The sequence below is a fragment of the Clinocottus analis genome, unplaced genomic scaffold, assembly GCF_023055335.1.
Source record: "Clinocottus analis isolate CAN_PGR_092001 unplaced genomic scaffold, fCliAna1.0.p SCAF_10, whole genome shotgun sequence".
Taxonomy (NCBI): Eukaryota; Metazoa; Chordata; class Actinopteri; order Perciformes; family Cottidae; genus Clinocottus; species Clinocottus analis.
Window position 1 is genome coordinate 10,564,946 of NW_027175821.1, and position 26,796 is coordinate 10,591,741.

Sequence of the window (26,796 nt, forward strand, 5' to 3'; positions counted from 1 at the left end):
GTATAGAGTGTCACCAAAAAGACCAAGAGATAGCGAGCGGGGGCAGAGGTGCAGGAACTCAATCCAAGCGCTACGACAACAGCTGAAGATAAAAACCTCCTCGCCCAAACGCACCGGGGGATAAGGACAGTAGCGCAGTGTACATACGAGGACAAAGACGAGGAAGTAGAGGACCATTTGAGTTGTTGTAATTGTTTCTTGATTTCCTTCACTCATTCTCTGTTTTATTTGTGCCTGGAACAAAGAAAATATCTCATCAAAAAAGCTGCATTTTTGTGGCATTTTTTTGATCTTTTACAACTGACTTTATGAGACATTTTGTAACATTTACAGAAAAGAAATAATTGCTACTGCCAAAGAGAGGCGAGCAGGGAAGAGGCAAGAGAGAGGGTGAGGGAGGGGAAGGGCGAGCGAGGGCAAGCGAGAGAGAGTGAGAGGGAGTGAATGTGAGCCAGTGACACCAAAATGTTCATGATCATTCGAGAGCCGTCCAGTGGAGGAGGCGGTGCAGGAGGGATGAGTGCGCCATCGGAGAGGAGTGCAAAACAGGTGCGTGAAAATATACATATACGTATATATATATGTATATATATATATATATATATATATATATATATATATATATATATATATATACATATATATATACATATATATATATATACATATATATATATATATATAGACAATATATACATATATATATAAATATAAATATATATATATATATATATACACATATATATATATGTATATATACATATATGGATATACATATATATATATATATATATATATTCATAGTATCTGTTTGTTATTTGTGCATGTAATATTTTTTGTCTCGCAGTACGTTCTGTAAAGAAAAACATCTTTGAAAGTTTTTTTATGTGCAAATATGCAATTGTATACAAATCATAAAATATTAAATCAATACGATAAACATTAAGGCGATGTTGTATTTCAGTAATGTATTTCAAGAAGAGTTTACATGTTGGTGAAACATGATTAAAATAACACTTTGTGGTGTTTTTATTTGCATGTTAATAGGTAAATAAAATACATTGAGTTGCTTCCTGGAGAAGATGATACAAAATGCTCCACAATATCAGACAATAACTTTCGTCACCATGTTTTGCATATGTGTAAACAACTCAACTCTGATGTGTGAAAGTTTGAATGCAGATTTCATTGGTCTGAACTCTGTTCCTCGACCCTCTGCCACCTTTCAGGTGCAGGCGGCCATTAAGAAGAAGCTGGAGAAGCAGAAGAGGCGAAACAGCGAACAGACAGGAGGTGCGGGAGACGCTCAAACTGTAAAACCGCAGCCTGCTCGCTACCAGAAGTCCCGTCAATTCCCCCAGATGGCCGCGGCGGCCGCCGAGGTAAAAGAGACGCTGGAGGAGGAGCTGGCAGAGATGATGGCAGGACCACAGAGGGGAGAGATGGAGAAAGAGGAGGAGGGGGAGCCTGTTGACCTGCTGCCCATCGTGGACTCTGTGTTTGGACAGGTAGGAGCTGCAGTGTGTGTGTGTGTGTGTGTGTGTGTGTGTGTGTGTGTGTGTGTGTGTGTGTGTGTGTGAGACGCACTACGCCACTGTGTGTGTCTGACACACTTGCCACTCAGTGTGTTCATGTGTGTTTCATGTGCTGCATCAAGTTCTCTGGCTGATTGAATGTCTCACCGCCAGCTTGATTGAAACTTAAGCCTCCAATTCAAATTTAAAGCCTGGCTGTGCTCCAGTTTTTTTTTGTAAATAGCCGTCTCTCTCGCACCTCTTTGATCTCACAACACAAAGGGGCATAAAGCCGCAACAACAAATCCTTCTAAAAATGGCGAGAGCAGCAGAGCGCGAGGGCTGGAGCTGAGGATGGACATAGCGTGGGCTGGAGAGGATTTAAACTCCTCCACTTTGGGAAACATTGCGAAAGAGTAATCCGTAACGGATACGGCCAGAGTCAGCCAGAGTTCTGATGTATCACATCACATCCCATCACTCACATGGTAAGCAGTGACACACGACACGGCACGCGACCTGGAAAGCCGCGACAGCATCTGTCACGCAGTGGTCAGACACGTAGGATCACGGTGTGAGGAAGCGGTGGGGAGCTTCCTGTTTCTGACCTCGACTTGTGAGTCACTCTGGCTTTTTTTCTGACATTAAAAGAAAGAAAGAGTCCACCTGATCACATCAGCAAACTCTGCAGGGGGTGAGGATAAAGTTAGCAACAGGAAATAATCATAAAAAATAAAAATGAAGTGATGTCAGCGGTGATGCAAGCGAGCCACAATTAGAGAGAGCGGCAGAGTGAGGGGGAGAGAGGAGCTTGTTGCCAGCGTCTGCAAAGAAGATGCATCTTTTCTTGGTTTCTCTGTAATGCCAATCAGGGTCCCTGAACCTCACTTTGACAACTGCTGCACGATAGGAGGAATGTGTGTGTGTGTGTGTGTGTGTGTGTGTGTGTGTGTGTGTGTGTGTAATGGGCAGCAGACCACAGACCGCGAGAGCCTCGGCCCCCACATATGGACTGAAACCCAACAGACGGAGCTGGAAGAGGCTCGTACAAACTCATCATCTTCTGAAAGCTCACTTACATCAATCATGACAACCATTCTGCAATCGTCATTTTGATTATAGGAATATGCTTATATAATTTGACATCTGATTTGTAAACATTTTGCTTTTGAGGATTGAGTATTAATAATAATTCATATTTATATTATTATCAGTAGGCTTCTGCGATTGCTGTCCCGTCTGCTCTGCACTATGAGTTCAACAAGGCGAATGTGCTCAAATGTAAAAATAAAAATGGATTAATTAACAAAAAATGAATGTAATTTGATACATTATAGGTTATAATTATAATTATTTGTTAAAAAAAGACAAACATATAGGGTTTAACTACAGTTATTTGAGTTTATATAACTCCAACCATGACATTGAAAATACTTTTATATATCAGTACTGATAATCTAATAACACTAACAGTGTTATTGATAATCCCGCAGTACTTTTACCTCTATACGAGTTTAAATGCAGGACTTGTAGTTAATTTTACATCACTGGTTTGTAATTTTAATTGAGTGAAATATCAGAATACTTCTCCTTGGAGGCGGCTGTAGCTACGGGGATGAGTGGTCTCCCACAAGGTAGCAGGTTCGATCCCCAGTCCCCCATAGTTCACATGTCGAAGTGTCCCGGGCTGCTCCCCGGGCGCCTCACAGGGCAGCCCGCTGCTCCTTAACCGAGGATGAGTAAATTATCTTTCTCTCTTTCTCTTCATCTCCTCTTCCCTTCCTCCGTCTATTCTGTCTCTTCTAGTCTTTCTCTGATTACAGCTCTCGTTACAAGACACCAGCGGATGCTCATCTGACACCAGATCAGTACACGATCTGTCTACCTGCTCACACACACACACACACACACGCGCGCGCGCGCACACACACAAACACACACGCTCACAGATTTGTGACAAAGACAGGAGAGTGGGGCCGAAAAGAAAAAAACACTAGCTATGGCCATCACAAACACACACAATGCGAGGTTACTGTCACAAGTGTGTTGCCACAATAACCCACAAGACAAACATTTACAGCTGATACCTGGAGACAAGCAATGGAAAAGTAATCAAAACCCAGTAACATAAATAAGCCTGTGTTTGTGCAGACACAGACACACACACACGTGTGCGTGCGTGCGTGCACACACACACACACACACACACACACACACACACACGCACGCAGCGTTTCAGTGGCATGATAAACTGGAATCATCCGCCTGGTAATTCATCCGGTGTGGTTGGTTGTCTTTGGTGACTCACGCAGCCGCTAGTGTCGGTTTTATTAAACCATGAAGGAACTCACTGAACGCCAAAGTTAATTTGGTTGATGAAGTTGTATTTTCTTGCTTATTTAACTAATTGTATCTATACTAATATAAATGTTGTGGGTTTAATAAAAGGTGTATTCTATGATTATATGATTGATCGATGTATTTTTCATTCCAAACAAAGAACTTCAGGTGAAAACACAAATTTGACTTCAATAAACATGTGTAGGTTTTTAAATATGTTCTGTTTAGTCTGAGCTCACATGTTACTTTATACTTCAGAGGAAATTCAGATGTGACGACCTTCCATTACATAACACAGCGTAATGGTTTCACACACAATAAACACACAATTGCTCATGCAGATGCTGTTCACACCTGTGACATGTTTCAAAATCAGACTTTTCTGGAGGAGTCTAAAGGGCCATAATGTGATTTATTTGATATTTAAATATGTCTAATGTCGACATTCTGCTGTCCATGAAATCTAAATCTAAAAGATAGTTCTGGCAAGCCGTTCTTGTCCTAAAACCATCTTAGTGGCACTGGCAGAAAAACATGATGTAGCAGGATGGGAGCAAATGTCATTTTCATCTGTTATGTGAGGATCACATAATTACGAGGATCAGACACTCAAACATCTGCCTTTATGCCACTATGAGAGTTTTTAAGTCCAAACGCTTTCTACTTAGAAGCCTTTTCTGGGTAAAGTTCTCATTACTCGTAAGCTGCACATCATTCAGTGATGGCTCAAACCAACAGGAGTTTCTGCTAGAAGAAAAAAGAAGCGGTTTCAGTCTTCACTGCAGCAGCTGCCAGATGAAAGCAGTTGTTGGAACTCACGACCCTAAAGTGGCCTCTAGTGGTGACTAGCAAACAGAAATGTGTGCCCTTTATGTTGAATTTTATGACGGTAAATATAGTCCAAGATGATTTATGAACAGATAAATTGCTTGGAAATAAGTAATTCAGCATTAAACAAGCAAAACATGTCATAGTCTACTAACTGATAAGCCCGACTTGTCTTACTGTTTCTATCCCTACTGTTCACATTAGTACAACTATGAAGTACACGTGTGAGTTTACATTTTGGGGAAAGAACAAGCCAGATTTTGATATCTAATCGGTAACTCTCTCACACTTACGCACGCTCTCTCTCTCTCTCTCTCTCTCTCTCTCTCTCTCTCTCTCTCACACTCTCTCACACACACTCTCTCTCTCTCTCTCTCTCTCACACACACACACACACACACACACACACACACACACACACACACACACACACACACAAAGCTGTGCTCTCCATATGGATGTAGTAATCAGCATGCCAAATCTCCTTTTGGAAAGATTTGTTGCCAGATGCTTTGTACGAGCTCAGCTGACCACTTAGCATTGCACTCATGAGCTCAGCTTGTGATTTTAATGCTGTCATGATTTCAGAGAGCTCAAAGCACCTCAAACTTTGAGTTATTTCCTGCATGGTGGAACCGATCTTGTGGCTCTCATAACTCATCACAGCTCACCCGTTTTTCATTCGTTTAAAAGTTGAGCAGGACTTGAGATGAGAAACATTTCTAATTCACAGCTCACAGAGGAACTGAAATCCTTTTTTATTGACACCTTGTGTTTGACAATTTGACTCTTTGATTGTGCACGTCCCAGAGAGTGTGTGAGCTTCCGATTGATCAACATGAATAAAAGTAAATCAATCCCCTAACATTTGTGATTTAGGATTGTAAATATATACATTTAAAGAATACACTTTTCCTTCATGCAAGTGTTTGTTTCCTGTACAAATGGATGTACCAGTTTATTATGGTATCTTTTTTAACTGAGTTACATATTTTATGTTGTGTACTCGATCAGTCTATTGTTTAGGAAAGAAAAAGTAAAAAATCTAATCGTTCAGGTTGCAGCAAACAAACCAGAAATCCTGGTTTTGATAATGATTATCATATCACTCGTATTTACCATTATGTATCCATTTTAGAAATCTAACCCTAACAGCATGTTCATTTTTACTAGAAGGCTAAAGCTGCGGCAATAACTTTATTTCAATCAATTAAGAGGATATTGTTTTTGGTTCAGATTGAAATCACACATAACTATACACTAATTTATTTTCTTTTTTTTTGCTGTATTCCTCTCTTTTTTCCTTTTCATCATCCCATCTTACTCTTTAATCTCAATGGAATGGATTAATCTCTCTCTGTTTATTTCCTCTTAATTCTCTGTCTAAAACTCCTCATATACTGTAGATGAAGTCATTTGAATGCTGGTGCAACATGTGAGACGTGAGAGGGAGCGAGAGAGAGGGGAGAGGGAGAACTGTGAAAGGATATAGAGCGAGAGGAGGATTAAAAGCATTGATCAGAGTGAAGAGAAAGAGAAAGCGCTGCTGCTGCTGCTGAAGAGACACACGAGTGAGCTGCCTCCAGCAGGGAGCTCACTCTGCTCGGGTTATTTTGTTTGGTGACATCGCTTGACTTTGGATCACATTGTGGAGTCCTTCACGATCGCGAACGCATGGATTAGAGCGGTTTATTCTAATTTTTTGTATCTCTCTGGTATCAGATGTGACAACTGATCACCAGCCTGGGAGACAAGTTTCTATGAAAGCCAGAGCTTGAACCGGAGATGAAGCTCTGAGAAGTCCAAAGAGAGCAGAGAACGAGCAGAGAAAACAGTCAAATAGGATCATAAAGAAGGGAGAGCTAGAGAGAGAGAGAGAGGAAGGGAAAGTTTGGGCAGCTGTTGAGCAGGGAGGGCTGGGTAATGGGCAACTGCACCAAACCCAAAGACAAAATGAAGAAGGTAAGAGCACTTTGTCTCATGCACTTGCTAAGAGATGCTATTGTGTATCTGTGTAGATTCATAAAAGTTCAGTGATTGCTCAAATTTGCTGAGATGTTTTATAGTCAAATATTATATATTTGGGGAAATGCGTATGTAACAAAAAAAATAGTTCAAAAGACCACTAACTAGCTTCTGAAACTTTTTTAACAACTTGCTTCAATGTGTTCCCTGAATAACAGTTTTAATAATTGTGAAGAATGTAATAAATGGAGGATTGCAGCACTGGCTGTTTGAAACTGCCCAACGCAAAATGTTTCCTTTAATGATAGTAACATAAAAACTCACAACATTAGTCTTTGTTTTAACTTCTTACTGTAGCAGTGTTATGTATTGACACAAAATGTCAGTCATTAGACCCAACAGTTAGCTCAGTAAGCGTCAGCAACATTGACGCATCAGGCAAATATTGAGGTTAAGGCATATTTTTTCACAGAAAATATAACTGATGTGGATTACCTTGAAAAAATAAGAAGCAAATGTAATTCAGACTAACTAAGCGTGACTAGAAAACAATGGGTTTTAACTGTGTTCCTTGAACTGTATGATTTTGTTTTATGTGTGAAACAGTCGGTCATGCAGACAGTGTTTGACTGAGTGGTGGAATAACAGCCTGGTCTGCCTCTAAAGGGGGTAATGGATGCCCCCCTCAGGGGTAGGCTGAGGGCAGGGGGCCAGGAGGAAGACGAGGATCAGGACGACATGGAGGAAAACTCTTTCGACGATCCCTTCTGTACGCTGGTCAAGAACTGCAACATGCTGCAAAACATCAAGGGCCCGGCCTGCATCTTCCTTAAACAGGGCTTTTCAAAGACACTCGTATGTAGCAGAGCACACAATGTGTGCACACTGTGGTCCTCCCACAAACCCTGGTGCAACTGTTTCCACTCGTTTCGATTCATTTTCATCCCTGCATTGTGGCTGAACACCCCTGCTCTCCACCACACCAGCTGTGTGTTATCCCATCACTGGTCTGGGTCAGACCATCAAATCTGCTCCGCACATGCTCAGAGGGGTCAATCGTTTATTCAATTCCATGGAAATGTATTGACCGACTTAAAAACTTCCTCTCTAATGTAATGCGGATCAGGATGTTGTGGAGGTCGAGGCTGAATTTCCGACCAGGCAAAGGAGACGACTGCCCCTGAGCTCCCGAAAAGGCCCCTAAGTGCTCCATGGTCACGGCACTACAATTAGCTTGTTCTAACATCCCTTGGAAAAACGGATTTCATTCGTCAATCGTTTGTCTGCCTCCGAGAATTTGCAGAAATCAGTTTATAGACATTTTTTGCACAAATTTCTTGGAAGAAAAGCTGTAGTTGGTGTAAAACCAATATGAAACACACCAAAATACTTTGTCAGTGTTTCCCAAGGAGGACGGCTACTCTTACTGTAAGTTGAGGCGTTATTTTAGTTGTTGTTTGACTTTATGTGGCTGAGGGCAACCAAATGAATAAATATGATGCCAGAGAATTTGTCCCATATGATTTTCTCTGTAAAGCTCTCAGCCGAACATCCTCTACACTGAAACACAATATCCACTGTTTGCTTTTGTCGGGCCGGGCTTGCGTGTAAGCTTGAGTGTAATGTACAAGACACCATATGGATATACTATGTGTACTTATGCCTTATGTCTGACACTTAACTGTCCAAAGTGTCAACTATTCCTCCCAAATCTCATAATCTCCAGATGTTTGTTGCCTGGCAACCTCCCACCAATAATGTGGTCAACTTCTTGTGATTTATGGTATATGAGTATATGCTATATTTAAATACAGATGACCATTTAATCCATATATTTAGACTCGGTTTTTCATTTGGGAATGTACAGGCTTTGTCTAATAATACAGATTAGTGAATAACTGAAATCACTTCACTACATTTGCAAATTATGTTTTAGTATAAAATCCTGAATATAATACACATCCCCATAGGCTCAGATTTGAAGCAGTAAACAGTTTATTACATTTCATACCATCCTTAGTGCATAAAGCCAAACTCCCTTAATCATTTCTCTCCTCTTCTGTTTATGTATTCTTCCTCCCACTTTAGTTGTTGTCGGGGTGTTTCTACATTGGTGTTGTTTAAATCTGTGTTTATATCTCCACTATGCCAATGAGCAGTATGAAGTGAGGAGCTAATGTGCGTCTCTGCTTCCTTTCAATAGGACAGAGAGCTGAGGCCAGAGGAGCTTGATGGTGAGGGGATTTCTCTGCAGGAGACATGTGTGTTTCTGCTCTACAGCATCTTAACGTTATAGCTGACTGACTAACATTAACATGTTCCTTCTGTTTGCTCGCTTCTTTAAAACAGAACTCCGCGAGGCATTTGTGGAGTTTGATCGGAACAAAAAAGGCTACATCAGTCACAAAGACCTCGGGGAGTGTATGAGGACCATGGGATACATGCCGACAGAGATGGAGCTCATCGAACTGAGCCAGCAGATCTGTGAGTGGAGCCTGAAACATCTGGGAGAACAGAGGAGAGTGAAGTGAAACAGACCTAAATAAAGCAGGAACATAAAAATAAAAGACATGCGGTCAACCACTGTTTGACCCAAGGTCAGATGACCCTTGTTCCATTCTCTCTCTCTCTCTCTCTCTCTCTCTCTCTCTCTCTCTGACTGCTGCTACATTGACTGTCAAATAAAGGCAAAATGCATAAATAAGAGCAGAGGAGAATGATAACTAGTTTGCAGCAGAACAGTCTCGGGCGTTTTTTTTTAAACTTTTTTTTCTTCCTTTTAATGCAATCAATCCACCACTAAGTCCTGCTCTTCTAATAATATGGGAACCTCCACCTGACAGGCACCGCCACAGACCGCCATGCAACACTGAAGAGGCCAATACAGCCCAACAATGTCCACAGCCTTCAGCGTCGCAGGGGGAATCTCACCCACCCTTGGTGGATTGTTGCAGAGGAGCTTTCTGATTACCTCAGTAACCACTGCCAGGGATATATGGATGGATCTCCCCCTGAGTCTTCAAACTCTACCTCCTCCACGGGAGAAGTGTTGGTTGAGTTCCTCAAAGAGCTCTTTCCACCGCTTGTTAACAATATTCCCTGTCTGGGTCAGTTCTCCTCCCCTGCTGAAGATAGCCTGAGCCAAGCCCTGTTTTCCCTTTCTTAATCATCTCACAGTTTGGCAGAACTTCCTTGAAGCCAACCTAAAGTCCTTCTCTTTAGTCTCCACAAGCTCCTTCCACATCCAGGTTTGGGCTTTGGCCATCACAGCGGCCCTTTTGAACAACCGCTACCAGTCTGCTGTTTCCGGAGAACCCACGGCTCAGCCAGAAAGGCCGCCTTCTTAAGCATGACAGCCTCCGTAGGTCGCCGCCAAGAAAGGCACTGATGACCTTTTGATGACAACTCGTAGCAGCCACTAACACAATGGAAGATTTGAACATGGCCCACTTGGATTCTATGTCCAAAGCCTTGCCAGGGACGCACAATAAATTCTACCTTGGGTGGGATTTGATGATCTCTTGGACAGGAATATCTGCTAGACATTTCCAGTCCCCCCTCACTAAACCAGCTCGAACATGGTGATTGTTATGGCCAATCCATGACGAGAACAGAAGTCCTTCAACAGACCACCACTTCGGTTCAGATCCTCCCGATCTCTTAAGGTTTCTCCATTCTGTAGTGATACTATTTTCTCTGAGAGGAAAGGAGATGTTGCTATTCTACATAAAAACAAAACATTAGCTGAATATGTTCGCACACCCTTAACTAATGTTAGCACTTTTATTCTTTTTTATCTTCAATTGAATCAATTTGACATCTTGGATAAATATTTTAAATGCATGGGGATCCTTCTGTCTGCTTCTCTCCGAAATCACTTTTTAGTTTTCCCAAAAGTTATATAATATTAATCTAGGGCGAGCTGTTAGTGTGTTAGTGACATTGTGGGCTTCATGGTAACTGACAGCTTGACAGAGTACCAGTGCCGGGTAAGGCTTAGCAATTAATTAACATTAGTTTATCATGCTTTTCACTGTTTGCGATATGAAAGTAGGCCCCTCATTTTTCATATAACCCATTTGTTTCAGGTGGAGGTAAAGTTGACTTTGAGGACTTTGTGGAGCTGATGGGACCCAAGATGCTAGCAGAGACAGCTGACATGATTGGAGTCAAAGAACTACGAGATGCATTCAAAGAGGTCAGGAGATAAATTGTTACTTCAAGCAGTTTAATTTTTACTGCAGATATTTTGACTTATCAAACACAGGTTAAACTACTAATCACTAATTGTTGCGTTGCACTGCAATAGTTGCTGATATGGGGTCATCGTTAGTGTGACCATTCCCATCCGTGTCGTTCATATTCTGACAAGCTAACATGACATGTCCTAAAAGGTCAGATTCATTTTGGTGACTTCAAAAAGATAGTGTTCTCAGCGGATAAATCTTCATATTAACATTACAAACAAATCGTGATGTCAAAAGGTCGAAACCTTCAAACATGCAAAAGCCCAATGTTTTTAGGTATATTATTCCTATTTTTTTTTCTTCCTTTTTTTGCATTTTTTACAACACAAACTGAGAAAAATCAATGCACTTTTTGATCTTGATAATGTAATTTAAATAAATGTGTGTTTGTACGGTAACTTTCTATTTTTTCTGCTTCAAGATGATTGAGGGAGCACAATGTGAAGGTTTAATACTTTGATGCCTTCCGATGGTGGTTTAAAGAATGAGACTGTATGGGCCAAAGCAACTTCTGTATTGCCTAAAATATCCCAGTGTTTTCAATTTTAAACTTTATAACAGAACTCAGATGTGATTCTGAGTGCCTCTTTCTCTCTCTGTCCAGTTTGATGCTAATGGCGATGGTCAGATCAGTTTAATTGAGCTCCGTGAAGCCATGAAGAAGCTGATGGGAGAACAAGTGACGAACAGAGAGATCAATGAGATCCTCCGAGATGTCGACCTCAACGGAGATGGTCTGGTGGACTTTGAGGGTAAATTAAATTATATTTGCATAACAGGATCTGAATGTGAATGTAGGCAAGTACATTCATCTTCATTTTTTTCCCCACACACTCCTTCTTCTCTTGTCTTTTCAGAGTTTGTGCGAATGATGTCCCGCTGACCGGCCCAGCATGTCAGATTGAGATGGACAGACAGACATTATGCAACTGATAAGAGAAGACACTACATTGTAGTGAACACCGTTCATATGTTTGTAGCAGCACGCGACAAGAATTTTATTTTTGTATCAAAAGAAAGAAAAAAGGAGGAAAAAAATGCCTTGAATAGACAAATAGTATCTAGCCTACAACTAACATGACTGTCCATCTACTCCAAGTGCAACGCCACGATAAAGCCCTTCAACAGCAGTACAACATATCAAAAGCTGCTACATAGACAATATTTATGACTTTGTGTCTTTTAGATGTATTTTTATATATCGATGTTTGAACTTTGAGTGGAAAACCTTGTTTGTAAAACTATTAAAAGAAAGTTACTAAAATGGGGGATCTGACACAATCACATCATTAAATAAAGATATGAAGTTAGATCGCATGAAGATATGAAGTTATATAGCATGTAGACATGAAGTTATGTAGCATGTATACATGACGTTAGATAGCATGAAGACATTAAGTTAGATAGCATGTAGATATGACGTTAGATAGCATGAAGATATGAAGTTATATAGCATTTAGACATGAAGTTATATAGCATGTAGATATGACGTTAGATAGCATGAAGATATGAAGTTATATAGCATTTAGACATGAAGTTATATAGCATGTAGATATGACGTTAGATAGCATGTAGTTATGAAGTTATATAGCATGTAGATATGACGTTAGATAGCATGTAGTTATGAAGTTACATAGCATGTAGTTATGAAGTTAGATAGCATGTAGTTATGAAGTTAAGCTAGATAGCATGAAGATATGAAGGTAGATTGCATGAAGATATAAAGTTAGATATCATAAAGATATAAAGTTAGATACAGCACGTTGTGTCAAATGGTTTGTTGAACCGTGACTGGGAAAGAGAGAGCTGTCAGAGCTGCAAAGCGGATTCAACACGAACGTGCACCGTTTGTGCTAAGGTAAAATAAGTGAAACAACCAATGCAGACAACACCATAATGGATACAAAAAAAATGTAAATACACATCTGCTGCAACCACACAGCAAAAAAAAACAACAACACGATTTTACACAACATGTAGTACAGACACGCAAAAAACAACGTTGTCGAGTTCCGACGACCAGAATAAGTTGTTGAACGCACCTCTGAGTCTGAAGACACTGCGCGGGTCTCGTGCACCGTGAAGTCCTCCTCCATCGGCTATTTCAGTGCCCAGTCTAACCAGTCCCCTCAGCCTCTCTGTCATGTTGCGCTGCTCAAACATTTAAAGGAATAAGGCTCTGGAGGGATGAAGGACAAACAGGTCTCTAACAGCTCACTGAAGGTAAATCTTGCTTAGCAAAAGTCACCATTTTAAGCATTAAGTGGTTATCTATACCCAGCATGCCATGCAACCTGCTCGTTCACAGGGTGTTTGATTTGGGTATCTTAGCTGTTTCCCAGGCTGAGGCAGGACATCAAGTGAATAATTAAGGTACTTTTTTTAAATAGACATAAATAATAAAAGATAAAGATATATCATTTTCAGGAATAAGAAACAACAACATCATATTTGAAATCAAGATTTTCCTTTTTATTGAAAACTTGGCCAGGATTCTGTACAGCAGAGAGGGTGTGCAGTGCACAGGGGCAAGAAGACAGGTGTCAGAGGGCTCTAGGGACTCAGTTTCCCATGGTGCATCATACCCTGAGCCGAGAATCAAGTGTGTAAAACAGCATGAGGTGCCTTGTTCCCTCTTTGGTGTCTCAGAGGACTGTGGAGAGGAGTGAAGTGAGGGACTTAAAAAAAGGGAGAAAAGGGGGGAAAGCAAAGCTCAGCCCATAGGGGAGAAAGAGAAAAGATGAGACAGAAAGGAATGAAAGGTGGTCCAGCTGGTGTTTCAACTGAGGTGTTGTCTTAGGAACTGAGCTAGATCCTCACCCTTCCCCTCACTGCTTTGGATCATTTAAAGTATTGAGGTAAGGCCTCAGACATTTCTCCCCCTTTTCCTCTTCCTCCGCTCCTCTCCCTCACTTCCGCTCTTTCTCTTTCTCTCCTTCCCTGAGCCTCACTTGTTGGCCATGGTGTAGCAGCCCTGTTGGTGCCACTGCATGTCACGGATACGCCTCACGGACTGGAACTGAGGATGGCGGGCGCCAAACTCATTGAAGTGCCTGAAGTCGCCCTTCTCCAGCAGGTACTGGCTTCCACGGTATCCAGGGAACTGGTATCCCACCCAGCTGGAGAAAAAACACAGGAAACACGTCAGTACAGGATTTTCTTTATGTCACGGTTTATGTCTTTCAGCTCTGTCAGTGACACCTGCAACCACTGTACACTCACGTTCCACAGCTGACAATGATGCTGCCGACTCTGTCGGTGAAGCCGTAGGAGAACAGGCTAGGAACGTCGTCATCCATGATTTCCATCTTGCGGCCCTTGAACTCTCCAACCTCATACAGGCAGATCTTGTGCTTCTCGGGGTCCTGCAGGCGAGAAAACCAGGGAGAAACACCAGTTTAGGGGGCAGCAAAAAACAAAAGTGAACATGAGCGTATTTGTATTTTCTTTTACCATTCTGACGGGCCTGAAGGACAGCAGGTAGTCGTTCTTCTGGCAGTTGCTCCAAGAGTCCCAGCGAGGGTACTCTCCCTTCTCCAGGATGTACATCTCTCCGCAGAAGTTCATCTGCTCAAAGCCCACGAAGCTGCAGAGGAGAGCGCATTATGAAGTGTCCATGTGAAGATCAGTATTTTGAAGTTCTATATATAAACATATATTGAGACTTACGGTCCACACTCAATGCGCAGGGAGCGCACACGGTCCATGCCCATCTCACACACATTCATGCACTCGTTGCTGATCTCGATCATGCGACCCTGGAAGTTCTCCTGGTCGAACACATACATCTGGAGGGAACAGATGCACACAGATGAGTCAGTAACCACAGTGAAGGTCTGTGGTATGGTGACCTGAATACATCTCAAATCCCATATGAGAGACACCCACCTTGTAAGCCATCATTCCCATCTCAGACTTCTTGCTCTGAGCGGCCTTCCCGTCGGTCTGGGAAGAAGTCTTGGACTTATCACTGGACATGATTGCTGTGAAGAAGAGTTGAAAACACAGTGAGAAATGACACGTTGATGTAACAAATCTATCCTATGTTCACTGGTGTAAGAGTGTTGAGATAGAGGAAGGCACAACAATCTAACCCAGGCCTTTTTGTGTCGGTACACACCTGCTGGTAAACAGTATGTGTTTGTACTTTACCTGTCTGTGTGTACGATGCCTACGACGAGCCTCACTCAAAGTGTGTGCGGCTCGGACTGCGCTCGGCCCTTTTATACGCTGGCGCTCATAGGAGAGGGATTATGGGGAGAGAAACAAACCTGCTGAGGTCAGAGACGAGAGACAAAAGAAACCCCACATCATCAGAGGGACAGACAAGGAGGAAGGGCGGAGCCAGAGGATTGACAGAAGCTGGACACCATGAGGACCAGTTACGAACTGAACCAATGAAATACAAGTTGATGTTTCTGCCAACAACTTTTACAGGTGAATGACATATCCTAAACCATAACCATTTAGATTTGTACTTAATTTTCTTTAGCTTCCTTACAACATACCAATCCACTTTTCTCCAGTCTATTTTGGCAGTGACACAACTTATTTGATTCATATAGATAAGGTTGCAACAAATAAATGTAATTCAATAGAAATGTTCCAGGCTACGTGTTTTCCAGAAAGTGTCAGTGGGTAACATATGAGTGTGATTCACACAGTGTATTCATGTGAGATTTATGAATCAGAAACTTTTGAAAGACCCTAGAGGCATAAGACCACAGTCCACAGATCCACATTATATACATTTTCGATTTGAATGCCAAACATAATGTGATGTTTGATGGATAACTGAGAATGTGACTGCAGGGGAGCCTTCCTCAGAACTGTTACATTCAGTGCATACATGGATAATGTGAGTCCCTTTGGAATCTGTAATTTAGCTTTCTGTGTGCACACAGGTGTGCATGCGCCCCTTAAGGTGCGCGTGCAAGAATCGTTTGGCTCGAACGAGAATGTAGTTGTGTGAATATTACTAAAATTATCCTCATAGCTCTTTAACCTTTCTATACACGTATTCAGATCCACCCAATTATCTTCTCCTGTGTCCCCCCGCTGTGCCTCTCTGCTCCACCGTTAATCCTCACATTCTCCACGCCGATCCCGGCCCTTTGTGCCTGGGCACGCGCCGGACTGCTGACCGGGGTCCGAACATACCGGAGCGCCTTTGTTCGGCGGCGGCAGCAGCAGCATTATGGGATCTGCTGAGCTGGCCCCTGCAGCGAGACAACAGCGTCCCACGGCCACGCAGCCAATCCGGGTGCGCGCCTCGCTGCTCGCGCTTCCCCTGTGCCAAATGGGCGGCGTTGCATGAGCCGGGTCAGAGCCATGGACGCGCACCAGCATGCGCGCTCCTCGACCGTCGGTATAAAACTGAAGCGCCAGGTTCCGGCAAAGCTCTACGCGAGGCAGGCCGTAGGCGCGTACCACTTTCGAGCTCTTCCAATAAAGTGCCAATCTAGGTAAGGACTCATCTCTGCTCTCAACGCGGCTCAGGGTCGGACAGACAGGTGCACAGCAAGTGCTTCACACTGAAAACAAAAAGCACTTTCTGAAACACCCGGACGACATCTAAACTGTTATCAGAATTATACTTCTGATTTTTTTTTTTGAAAAACATTGAAAAAGTAAATTATCTGTTTTTGGCCTCCAGCTGTTTTAGTTCAGTTTTACGAGATGAGCTGTAGCTGCATTGCCTACATTGGATTTGTGGTGGAAATTTAACCCCACCATGTTTTTACACTAATAAAAACATGCCAAAGACTATTTAAATTGCGGTATCATTTATGTTATAAATTAATCTGTCGAGAACATTTTTCTCCTACAGCTCCCCCCATATTTTCTTTGCTTTTTACTTTGCTTGATTTGACTTTTCTTTGTCGTCATTTGAACATCAGGAGTAAAGATGTACAGAACTACAAGGTCCCCAATGATGCAGCCGCTGGTCAACTCAGGAATGGGCATGGCTCCTTTCTTCAAGGTAAACACACATTCATTTGAGCACATATTATAGATAGGATGCTGCTCAACACTGAAAGATAAAAGAAGGATAAACTATAGACAACCGTATCGCCAACTGGATTCCTTCCCCTGCTCCTCCCTCAGGTGACTGTGTTCGAGCAGGAGCATTTCCAGGGCAAGTGCCTGGAGTTCACCTCCGAGTGCTGCAACATCCAGGATTGCGGACTGGACAACATCCGCTCCATCAGGGTGGAGAGCGGAGCGTAAGTGTCTTAAACTTTTCTTCTGGTAAAAAACACACAGGAATTAGAGTCTGACTGTTAATGATATACACAGATGGGGTGAATCAAGGAGAACAATTATCCCATTAGTTTCCCCTCGATACATCTATCCCAAACATGAAGGGGAAAAATGTGAGAAGCTTTAAGCATCAAGACAATTTATTGACTGTGCCAAGGGAGCTGCAAATATTTGTACTGTTGCTCTTAAGCCTGGTATAAAATAAGTTCTGATAATAAGCGTCGTCAGATGGACATGCAGTGAAGTGATGTATTCTCTGTCTCTCCTAAAAGCTGGGTGGGCTTCGAGCACCATGACTTCCAGGGCCAGCAGTTCATCCTGGAGAGAGGAGAGTACCCCCACTGGGACGCTTACAGTGGCTCCCTCTCCTACCACGTGGAGCGCCTTATGTCTCTGCGCCCCATCTACTGCGCTGTGAGTACATCCCGTCTCCTAGTGCCCAGGTGGCGATCAACAATTACCTCGGGGGTCCAAAATCAAACCTGTGCTTTCTTCCCCGCAGTCCCACCAGAGCAGCCGCATGGTCATCTTTGAGAAGGAAAACTTCATGGGCCGCAATGTGGAGATCTGTGACGACTACCCCTCTCTGCAGGCCATGGGCTGGATGATGCCTGAAGTTGGCTCCATGCACGTGCAGTGCGGCGCGTAAGTTACTGTGAATACGATTGCGTGAACAGGACCAATAAGATTATTTCTCAAGACACTCATTCTGCAAATGCTACAACACTTTCCAGGTGATTAATCCTTGAATAGCAGGTTCAAATCTGGCTTAGTTTTTGTTTCGTAAATAATATCACATGACAACTCAACCAACTGAATCTTGAAATAGTCCCACTAACCTTTGTTTCCTTCTCCTGCAGCTTCGTGTGCTACCAGCACCCCGGATACAGGGGCCAGCAGTACATCATGGAGTGTGAGAGGCACAGCGGAGACTACCAGCACTGGAGGAACTGGGGGTCCCACTGTCAGACCCCTCAGATCCAGTCCATCAGGCGCATCCAGCACTGAGAGGCAGACAGGCTGAGACTGAGACAGCAGCTCCTTTCACCCATAACCCCTTCCTCTATTTCTTCCTCTCTTCAATCCTTTCCTTCTTCTTGATTTGAGCCGCAACAGCCGCTCCACCACTACTGATTTTCAGCTGCTGCCAGAGTGTGATAAGAGACAATATCGCACGGTTAAAGCACAGGGAAATGGACGCTCCATTCACATACATGCTGACTTAACCGACACTCAGTGTCTTTTTATTTGGTTTAGAGGTTTCAACACACTCGCACACACACACACCTGCGCTGTACTGCTCACCTCAGCTGAGCAATTCCTCAGCGAGCTGGAAGCCAGCAGTGCGTCTGCAGCAGCTCAGATGTGTTACGATGTTGTGTAGAAGGTTGATCCACAGGTTGGTTGAAAACTAATAAACTAATTTTCACTTCATGTATTCTAGTTTTATTATAAGTGTGTATGGAATGAATAACGTGCGCTTCCCTTCTCTTTACGCATTGGATACAGAGAACCTGTCTTGTCTCAGAGAACAGCAGTTGTGCTTACAGGTTTATTTGTGAAAGTTTGAGGGAAAACATATAAAAAATAAATAAAATTAAACACTTTTGCAAATTATTTTGCAGGTGTAGTTTGATACGTTTCAACAAAACAAACTTTGTACAGCTGCCTGATTTAATGTGCTAAATAAGCCAGGTAAGGACAAATGGGGAAAAAAAGGCAGCATCATGGAGAAAATAAGTTATTTTACATTCAGATATTCATCTCAAAGATAAATAATATTTTTGCGAGTGGAATCAAGTGCAACTTCAGAACAACCGTGCAAACAGACCAAAACACTAAAATTATCGCTTTGTCGTTGCATAGCTCCAGCAAGTGAAGTTGGAGTTTACGTTCATGTCTGTCACGTCATTTTAATCCTATTGGACATTTGAGGGAAATTGTCAAAATAAATATATATTGCATATGAAGTCTAAAAACACATTTTGTGAGGTCACAGTGACCTTTGACCAAGGTGGGCGAGCAAACAGAGGAACAACAAAACATAACGCCTCTGACTCCGGTTCATAAACATTCTGCCAATAAATACAACACAAGCAAGTCCAATACAACGCAGCAGAAAGTTCCTCGGGGACAAATATGTCGACCTAATGTGAGCCAGTGATGTGCATTTTAGTTGCAACTCCAACTGTGTGATTCCAGTATTATTGGATATATTGTCTGCATGCAGAGCCACAAAGCGAGCTGCTGCAGGAAGTAGAAAGGATTTCTTTATTGATGAAATCAGACTCATAAGTGCCACAAGAAACACCAACAAGCATCATCACCTGAGAACAAGAAAAACACATTTTCCTGGAACATTTACAAACTGTAGCAGAACAGAGGATAATATTATTAATCATATTCACGACTAAAAGTCGTAGTTGTTTGTTACGTCAACATACTAATAAAACACAACATTGCACGAACCTCATATTTCTTTGTCGTTTTCAACCACTTTTGCTGAACAAATCTGCTGAAAAATCACAAATTACTGGATTAAGCAGTAACACTTTGGAAATTATTGACATAAAAACAATGGCTAAATATATTTAAAGGACGATACATCTCGGCTCCGACAGTTTACCAATGATTGTCAGTCAAGATCTTAAACTCAAGCTGCATAAAAACTTCAGTTATGTTAGCTCGTTGCCGATTAAACTGCCTTTATGTATAATGATGCACGTCTTATCTTTTCTGTCTCTCAATATAACAAACAGCTAACATGTTGCTCACACCATTTCTTGTCCTAAACATTGGTGGAATAGGAAAACAGAAATCCTTCATGTGATTGTCAGTGTCTGCACATGCAGGTAAACAGAATAATCTCTCAACCTGGCCTTCAACTCGCAGCTAAATGAAACAACCGCTTTTTGGGAAATCAAAAAAAAAACAACTGAAGATGAGTAGAAACAAAAACTGGATGTCACAGATGCAAATGTCAGAGCACCTTTGTATTGTATTGTCTGTTAGTAGCATAGACTGCTGATAAAGGGTAGTCTGTCTTTTCTCCGACCACATCAATGTCCTCCTCTTCTGAAGACTCGGTCCAGCTGATGATCACCGGCTCGGGGCCCGGACTAAAACCGCCAATCACATCAATGTCCTCGTCTTTGTCCTCTTCCCAGGGTCCTGTCGACCGCAGACGGTCCTCTCTTTCTGAACACGAAGAAGGTGAATCAGAAGATGTCCCAATGACTAAACATGACAGAGTGTACGCTCTTCTGCTCGGGCGGCAGTCGTCTTCAGGGTCTCCGTCCACATCGATTATCTCCGTCTCCTCATCCATCAAACTATCCTCAGTTTGTCTGAGATTGAGTTCACGCCACATCGTTTCCTTCTCTCCGTCTTTTATTTGCAAACGGTCTCTTATGCTGGTTAGAGAAACGTCCATTATCTCTCTGGTTGCTGGTTCGTAGACGGGGTCTGCAGATTGAGAGCTTGTGACCCATGTTTCAGATATTGAATGGGCTGTTTGCTTAAAGCAAATCCTCTTGGCTTCATCACTCGTCACCTCTGACTCAGCTCTCCTCTTCCCCCACATCTTTGGAGCTCCCTCTGCTTCTTCCTGCGGCTTGACAGCATATTCTTTCTTTGGTCTCTGTTGATTTTCTTTTCGTTGTTCATCCATGCCACAGGGCTCCACAGGCTGCGGCTGGATTGGTGGCGCTGAACTCTCATCACGAGATAAACTGAGAACTTGTACAATGTTATTGGGCTCGTCTCGAATGCAATTTGGTCGGCTTTCTGCGAGTGGCTGTTTCATCTGAAGTGGCTCCTCGAGAAAGGGCAAACTATCCTGTAAAACAAATGAACCGTACTAAAATATACAAATACAAAAAAAGACAAAAGGTTTACACCAATGCTACCAGTTCTGCAAGGAGCTAACACAGGAGGTAACACAATGACAAATCTACCGTGCTGATGTGAAGCAGGAATGATGTTTACCACGTTCAGCATGTCATTCATTTCACAGATATTTGGTCGTACATCAAAGTATTGGAGAAAGGAAAGTTTTGACCGGATGAAGATGTTATTAAATGTTAAAGGATCACAAAAGTTAGTAGGCTTTGTCATCTGGGGTCCATGAATTTCTGGACAAAATTTCACACCTGTTGACATATTTCAGTCATCGTCATCCGTACAGCCTCGCTGCTAGTGTGGCTGAAAACAACAAGTTTGAAACACTGTGCCTCTTTCTTTAAAAGACAGATGTTTGGAAGACACATAATGCTTACAAGCTCACCGTGATATGTGCGTCTGTAACCCTACTCCTGAGTGGGTACGTCTTTGTCTTCGCGGGACACTGAAAAATATACACACAGATAAAACCATTTGATACATGTTCATTCTGTGGCTGTTACAATCCAATGTAACCCTCGTGTTAATAGCAGTACACTGATGGTGACAGCAGACATCATCAGAAGTCATTAGAAAAGTTTGTCACCTTGGCTTCCGGACAGCTGCATTTCTGCAGTGTCACTTCATCTGACCTCTGGCCACGCCTCTCCAGCCGCACCACAGGCCTCTGATGCAGCTTCTTGTCTTTTTGGTCATCATGAACGTCTTTGGTCTTTGGCTTCCTCACCCTGACCCTCTTTTTGTCAACTGAGAACGGATACTCATTTTTTCTTCTTTTCTTCCGTTGTTTGGTTGCTGCTTTCTCAGTATTTTTGGGGGGAGTGGCGGAGGTAGCCGAAGTCTCGCAGGGCTGAGAACATCTCGGCAGCTTTTCTGCTTCATAGCTCTGTGGCAGTTCAGTTATTTGAGAGCATCTGAGGGTCTTGTTTTTTCTGTATTTGCTTAGGCCAGTGTAAGGCTGGCTCGCCTCTGTGCCGCTCTGACCGCCCACCTCCGCCACTTCCCTCGTAGTACAGCTGTCACCAGGCTGCTCAAAGGACTGGAGGAAGTGGTCCAGCATCTCATTAATCTCACCTTTCCGCTGCAGAACAGACAGCTCGCTGTTGGAGCTGACATCATCTCCTCTTGCTTTAGCAACGACCTGTGCGGACCCACAAAAACCAAGACTTGCTTCCCAGAGGCCAGTGGTGCATTTTTTGTTTTGAACTAAAGTATCGCCACAAGAGGCGTAACTGCTGCTCCCTGTTGGAAGAAGAGGCTGAGAATGTGGAGCACTGCTGTTATTTGGTAAAATGTCGAGGCCCATCATCACTTCCTCCAGTAGACGATCAAACTGTTCAGGCTGTTGCTCGTGAGGCGGAGAAGGGAAAGAACAGGAAACAGGGGCTGTTGGTTTGGTCTTCGGCCACTGAGCCCTGCCAACAGGGAGACCATCCTGTAACCGTGGAGAAATGAGTATGAATAACAAAACAATACAATGTGCAGCTTTTCTACAGCGAGTATACACTAAGTTTAGAACTCTGCTGGACATCTTGAACCGTACCTTTCTAAGCAATGGCACCAACTTCTCAAAGTGTGCATGTGCATGTAATAGATCAGACATTGAGTGTCCTAATATACGAGTATTAAAACTGTGATATTCAAAAATGAAATTGTAATATATTGTTAATAACAGATGTGTAATTTATATATACATACACACACACACATATATATATATACACACACACACATATATATATATATACACACACACATATATACATATATATCTATATATATATATATATATATATATCTATATATATATATATATATCTATATATATATATTTATATATATATATATATATATATATATCTATATATATATATATATATATATATATATATATATAGATATATATGTATATATACACACACACATATATATATATATATACACACACACATATATACATATATATCTATATATCTATATATATATATATATATATATAGATATAGATATATATGTATATATACACACACACATATATATAAATTTACACACATATACGTATATATAAATATAAACACATATACATACATACATATATATATACACTATATATGTCTATCTAGATAGACAGATATATCTATATCTAGATATATCTAGATATCTATATCTATATATATATAGTCATTATATTACAAGTTAAAACAACAAATACACAACTTACCAGTTGTTTTTAAGTATGTTTAAGTACAACAAAGTTGTGGTACTTTTTTAATCAATAGCAACTATCCGAGGCCTGTATTCTACCTCCACTCGTGTCTAAAAAAAACACCTATTTTTTTCAAGGTGTAAAATGATTAATTAAGATTGGTGAGTTTGTAGATTTTAGCCATATTTTTATTAAGTTAATGTTGTTTAGTAGCACGTTTTGATCATGTTACAAATAGGACAGTGTTTAGTCAACACTCACCTGGTTACACTGCAGCGCTGCATTCTTCCTACGCTGCATGTTACCTCCTCCCTTACCGCGGGGCAGCACGTCTCCACTCTGACTGAGCGCCCACATTTTGCCTTGCCCTTTTCTTCCGTGAACACTCTTGGTTGATTTCAGAAGCTCTCTGGTCTTCAGGTACAGTTTTCTGCCAACAGCTCCTCCCCCCTGACCCGCTCTGGTCGGCCCCCACCTTTGCAGCAACAACTTCTGCAGCTTGCTCACCACCACCTCCTGAACGTCCACCGTCTGTGTTAACCCTCGTCTTCCTCTCCCTCCTCTTCTTGCTTGCGGTCTCCTGGCTCTTCTTTCCCCCGTCCCAGCTCTTCTGGCACTTCCCACTGCTGCGCCCCGCCTCCTCCCTCGCCCTCTACCAAAAGCCTCCTCCTTATCTGGGTTCAGGAAGTAGCTGATGTATCCTGGGATGTTGTCTTGAAACCGCTCTAACGGCTCGTCTCCCCATTCTTCAACTGCTGTGACATATCCGGTTACTTCTTGAGGGCCGGCCCACCGGCCCTGTAAGTCAGCAGGACCTGGGGTCACATGGCTGGAAAAAGGAAGCAAGGGTGGGGTCACAAAGTTGTGCGATGGTGCCACAACAGTGTGTCCAGCTGCTGTGGATTCTTGCATGAAGTCAGTGAGAGCAGATGAAGGTTGGCGTATTTGGTTTTCATCTGGTGGGTACACGAGGGATATGGGGATGTAGGAAATTTGAGGGTGAGCAGGATGGGAGTCGGTCTGTCCTAGACACTGGAAAGTGGTCATATCGATGGTCTCAAAGGAGGCTGCTGGCTGAGCAGGAGGATCTGCATTTACTTGAGGCTGTTCTGTCTGAGTCCATGTGTCTTTTTTACCATCTGACAGTGTCTCTTTCCACAGAAAGGTGCACCCATCTGTCATTTCTCTCCACCACCTGCCCAGACTCCCTTCCTTCTCCTGAGGCCTCAGTGGCTCGGTCTGCACTCCTACCTCCGTGCGCCAGTCTTCCTCATTTCTGCCCGCACGATCTCTTATTGTGGCCTCCACCAACCCGTGGATGCCCAGCTTGGCTGCAGCAGAAATAGCTTCTCTCTTCTCCTTCTCCCCCTCCCCAGCCATCTCTCCACAATACAGCAGTCTGACCATGTGGAGCAGGCTGCTGGCGCCAAGAGCCCGAAACTCCAAGAGACGGCTCTGTCCTGCAGGGGGCGGCGGCGCAGAGGCCAGAGCAAGGGACATTTGTGGGCTGATAGCTGAGAGAATACAGCTGTGCACTGGTACCGAGACACCTGGAGGGGAGGTAAGATGTCAGTAATGATGACGACTTTCACAGTTACATGAAACAAGAACAACCGCCTACAAAGAATGCTGCTTAAGATAATCTCAAGGCAACAACGTGATGTGTATGAGATGTGGAGGTTTTTGTGAGTGTTCATACCCTCTGTCTTGAGCAGAGTGTCGCAGAACTGGCTGCACTGCTGCTGTCTCTGCAGCTCTGCAAGAAGGAGGGCTTCAAACCCTGGTTTTTGGTAGCACCACATCTCCCCATTAACTTCAGAGGAGGAGCAATGCGAGTATGAATTAATAAAGATTTGTATTAGTTGTAAAATATGTCTTTCCACACGACTGCGATTGTATGTTGTGTTGTTGGTCAAAACAATAAAAAACAAATGTTTGTTATTGACCACACATGCAACCCACCCAAATATGTTAAAACATGTTTTATCAACATTTCTGCTTCATTAGGCCCATGCAGAGAAAACAAAGAAAGGGCTTAGATAAGCGATGAAATACGGTTTCATACACTTATTTATGCTAGTACCGTTCTGAGAGGAACAGGTTGAACCTAAAAATATTTAGATTTAATACAAAACCCCGTCCATCTGTATATAAAATAGAGGAAAGATTAGAAATATGCAAAGCGGCCATTGTGTTGTATTGATCAGATATGACCGACTCGGATTTTCTTCGTGACTCCAATTATTAAACAGAATATGTACTTTTTAAACTTAAAGCAGCGTAATGTGCCGTTACAGTGAGATGCATTACACATATCCAAAAAAAATTGAGATTGGGTACTCCTTTTTTATTTGCATTCATATTCACACAATTAATAAAGTTAACGAGTACTGCAGCTTTATTTCGATAGTCATTGGTTTATGGCCTACATTTGTATCTTGGAGAACCGTGTAACTTTTAGTACATTGACAGATATCAGCAGATAGAGGTAGATTAATATCTTAATTCTCTACAAACATGTCACATCAAATCAAGAACTCGTGCGTTAATCTGTATGATATGCTAGCGGCCAGCTAGCTGCACACAACCACCCGGAGTCGAGAGGAGGAAACGAGTCACAGCAGATAACATGTTAGTGAACATGTACGAACATTTACATTATTGATTGGAAAGAAACTTCCGAGTTCAACCCGAGACGTTTGAACTACTTTCTCTCGCCTGGCTGTGACAGTGTTGCACATTAACGCGGGCAGGTTTACTCACCGTCTATATGCGCCCTATACATCCGCTGCGACGTCAAATAAACACCATTAGGTTGTTTTAAAAGTTATTGATATTAAATTGAGATTGCCAGACAGCATGTAGTGTCGTTTTCAGTTGTTTTCTTCTGTCTGTGTTTGGGTGAGGTCATCCGCAGGTCAGCCGCAGGTCAGCGTGGTCATCAAGCAGAAGCCGCGCACTGTCGAGTATCGCTGCGCCACCAGGGGGCGGGGCTGTGCCCGCGCGACCAACGGTCAGGTACAGCAGCACAGTCAAAGAGTAAAGACGCAACGGTAAACACGAGAGAGGTATCTTCTGCTCCTTTCCTTCTCATCTGAAAATATTAGCCGACGACCTTTTTTCGTGAGCAGTGGTGGAAAGTATAATTCACTATGCTGTATAGTTCTTGATAATTTTCATGTTATGCTACTTTACACTTCAACTACACTACAAGTTAGTGGCAAATATTGCACTTTAACACTTTAGTCACGAGTTACATTACAAATTACAATATTAATACAAAGAACAAGCCAATACATTATGACCAATTACTACACAATAAGCTACCCAGTACTCCAAAACAATAAGTAATTTAAAATAGGCATATCTTTTCCTTCAGCAACATTAAAGTTGCTGAACCAAAATGCACCAACAATAATTGGGGCATTTTGGATAATAGTGGCTTTTACTTTTGCTACTTTAACTATATTTTGAGAGTAATATTTAATTTTGATTTAAGATTTCAAATGCATAACTTTTACTTAAGATTGTA

General features: G+C 42.3%; 4 protein-coding genes across 8 annotated transcripts; 2 read left to right on the top strand and 2 right to left on the bottom strand.

Moving 5' to 3' along the window:
* The first annotated feature begins 465 nt into the window (after positions 1-465).
* cabp2b (calcium binding protein 2b) lies at positions 466-12,108 on the top strand. Of its 3 annotated transcripts, none has more exons than XM_068587857.1 (7): positions 466-549; positions 1,230-1,508; positions 8,851-8,881; positions 8,997-9,131; positions 10,736-10,845; positions 11,499-11,646; positions 11,752-12,108. In XM_068587857.1, exons 1-7 carry the CDS (start codon positions 466-468, stop codon positions 11,775-11,777), a joined length of 813 nt encoding a protein of 270 aa, XP_068443958.1. In that variant the 3' UTR covers positions 11,778-12,108. The 3 variants fall into 3 exon arrangements, with proteins under 3 accessions (XP_068443958.1, XP_068443967.1, XP_068443975.1); XM_068587866.1 differs by lacking the exons at positions 466-549; positions 1,230-1,508 and adding exons at positions 6,266-6,644; positions 7,314-7,502; XM_068587874.1 differs by lacking the exons at positions 466-549; positions 1,230-1,508 and adding an exon at positions 6,266-6,644.
* A 682-nt stretch (positions 12,109-12,790) lies between these two features.
* On the top strand, positions 12,791-18,200 carry cryba1l1 (crystallin, beta A1, like 1). Of its 2 annotated transcripts, XM_068587894.1 has the most exons (6): positions 12,791-12,807; positions 13,584-13,605; positions 17,003-17,121; positions 17,431-17,572; positions 17,661-17,803; positions 18,019-18,200. In XM_068587894.1, exons 1-6 carry the CDS (start codon positions 12,791-12,793, stop codon positions 18,164-18,166), a joined length of 591 nt encoding a protein of 196 aa, XP_068443995.1. In that variant the 3' UTR covers positions 18,167-18,200. The 2 variants fall into 2 exon arrangements, with proteins under 2 accessions (XP_068443995.1, XP_068443986.1); XM_068587885.1 differs by lacking the exons at positions 12,791-12,807; positions 13,584-13,605 and adding an exon at positions 16,803-16,877.
* Positions 13,842-14,872, bottom strand: LOC137789747 (beta-crystallin B1-like). Its single transcript, XM_068583518.1, has 5 exons — positions 14,783-14,872; positions 14,564-14,682; positions 14,348-14,480; positions 14,117-14,259; positions 13,842-14,013 (listed from the first exon to the last, which is right to left on the bottom strand). The coding sequence occupies exons 1-5, from the start codon at positions 14,870-14,872 to the stop codon at positions 13,842-13,844; spliced, it is 657 nt and encodes a 218-aa protein (XP_068439619.1).
* A 1,215-nt stretch (positions 18,201-19,415) lies between the features above and the next one.
* On the bottom strand, positions 19,416-26,202 carry LOC137792251 (uncharacterized). Of its 2 annotated transcripts, XM_068587835.1 has the most exons (6): positions 26,028-26,202; positions 24,964-25,077; positions 23,526-24,814; positions 21,645-22,493; positions 21,444-21,503; positions 19,416-20,996 (listed from the first exon to the last, which is right to left on the bottom strand). In XM_068587835.1, exons 1-6 carry the CDS (start codon positions 26,047-26,049, stop codon positions 20,139-20,141), a joined length of 3,192 nt encoding a protein of 1,063 aa, XP_068443936.1. In that variant the 5' UTR covers positions 26,050-26,202; the 3' UTR covers positions 19,416-20,138. The 2 variants fall into 2 exon arrangements, with proteins under 2 accessions (XP_068443936.1, XP_068443947.1); XM_068587846.1 differs by lacking the exon at positions 24,964-25,077.
* Between the last annotated feature and the right edge of the window lie 594 nt (positions 26,203-26,796).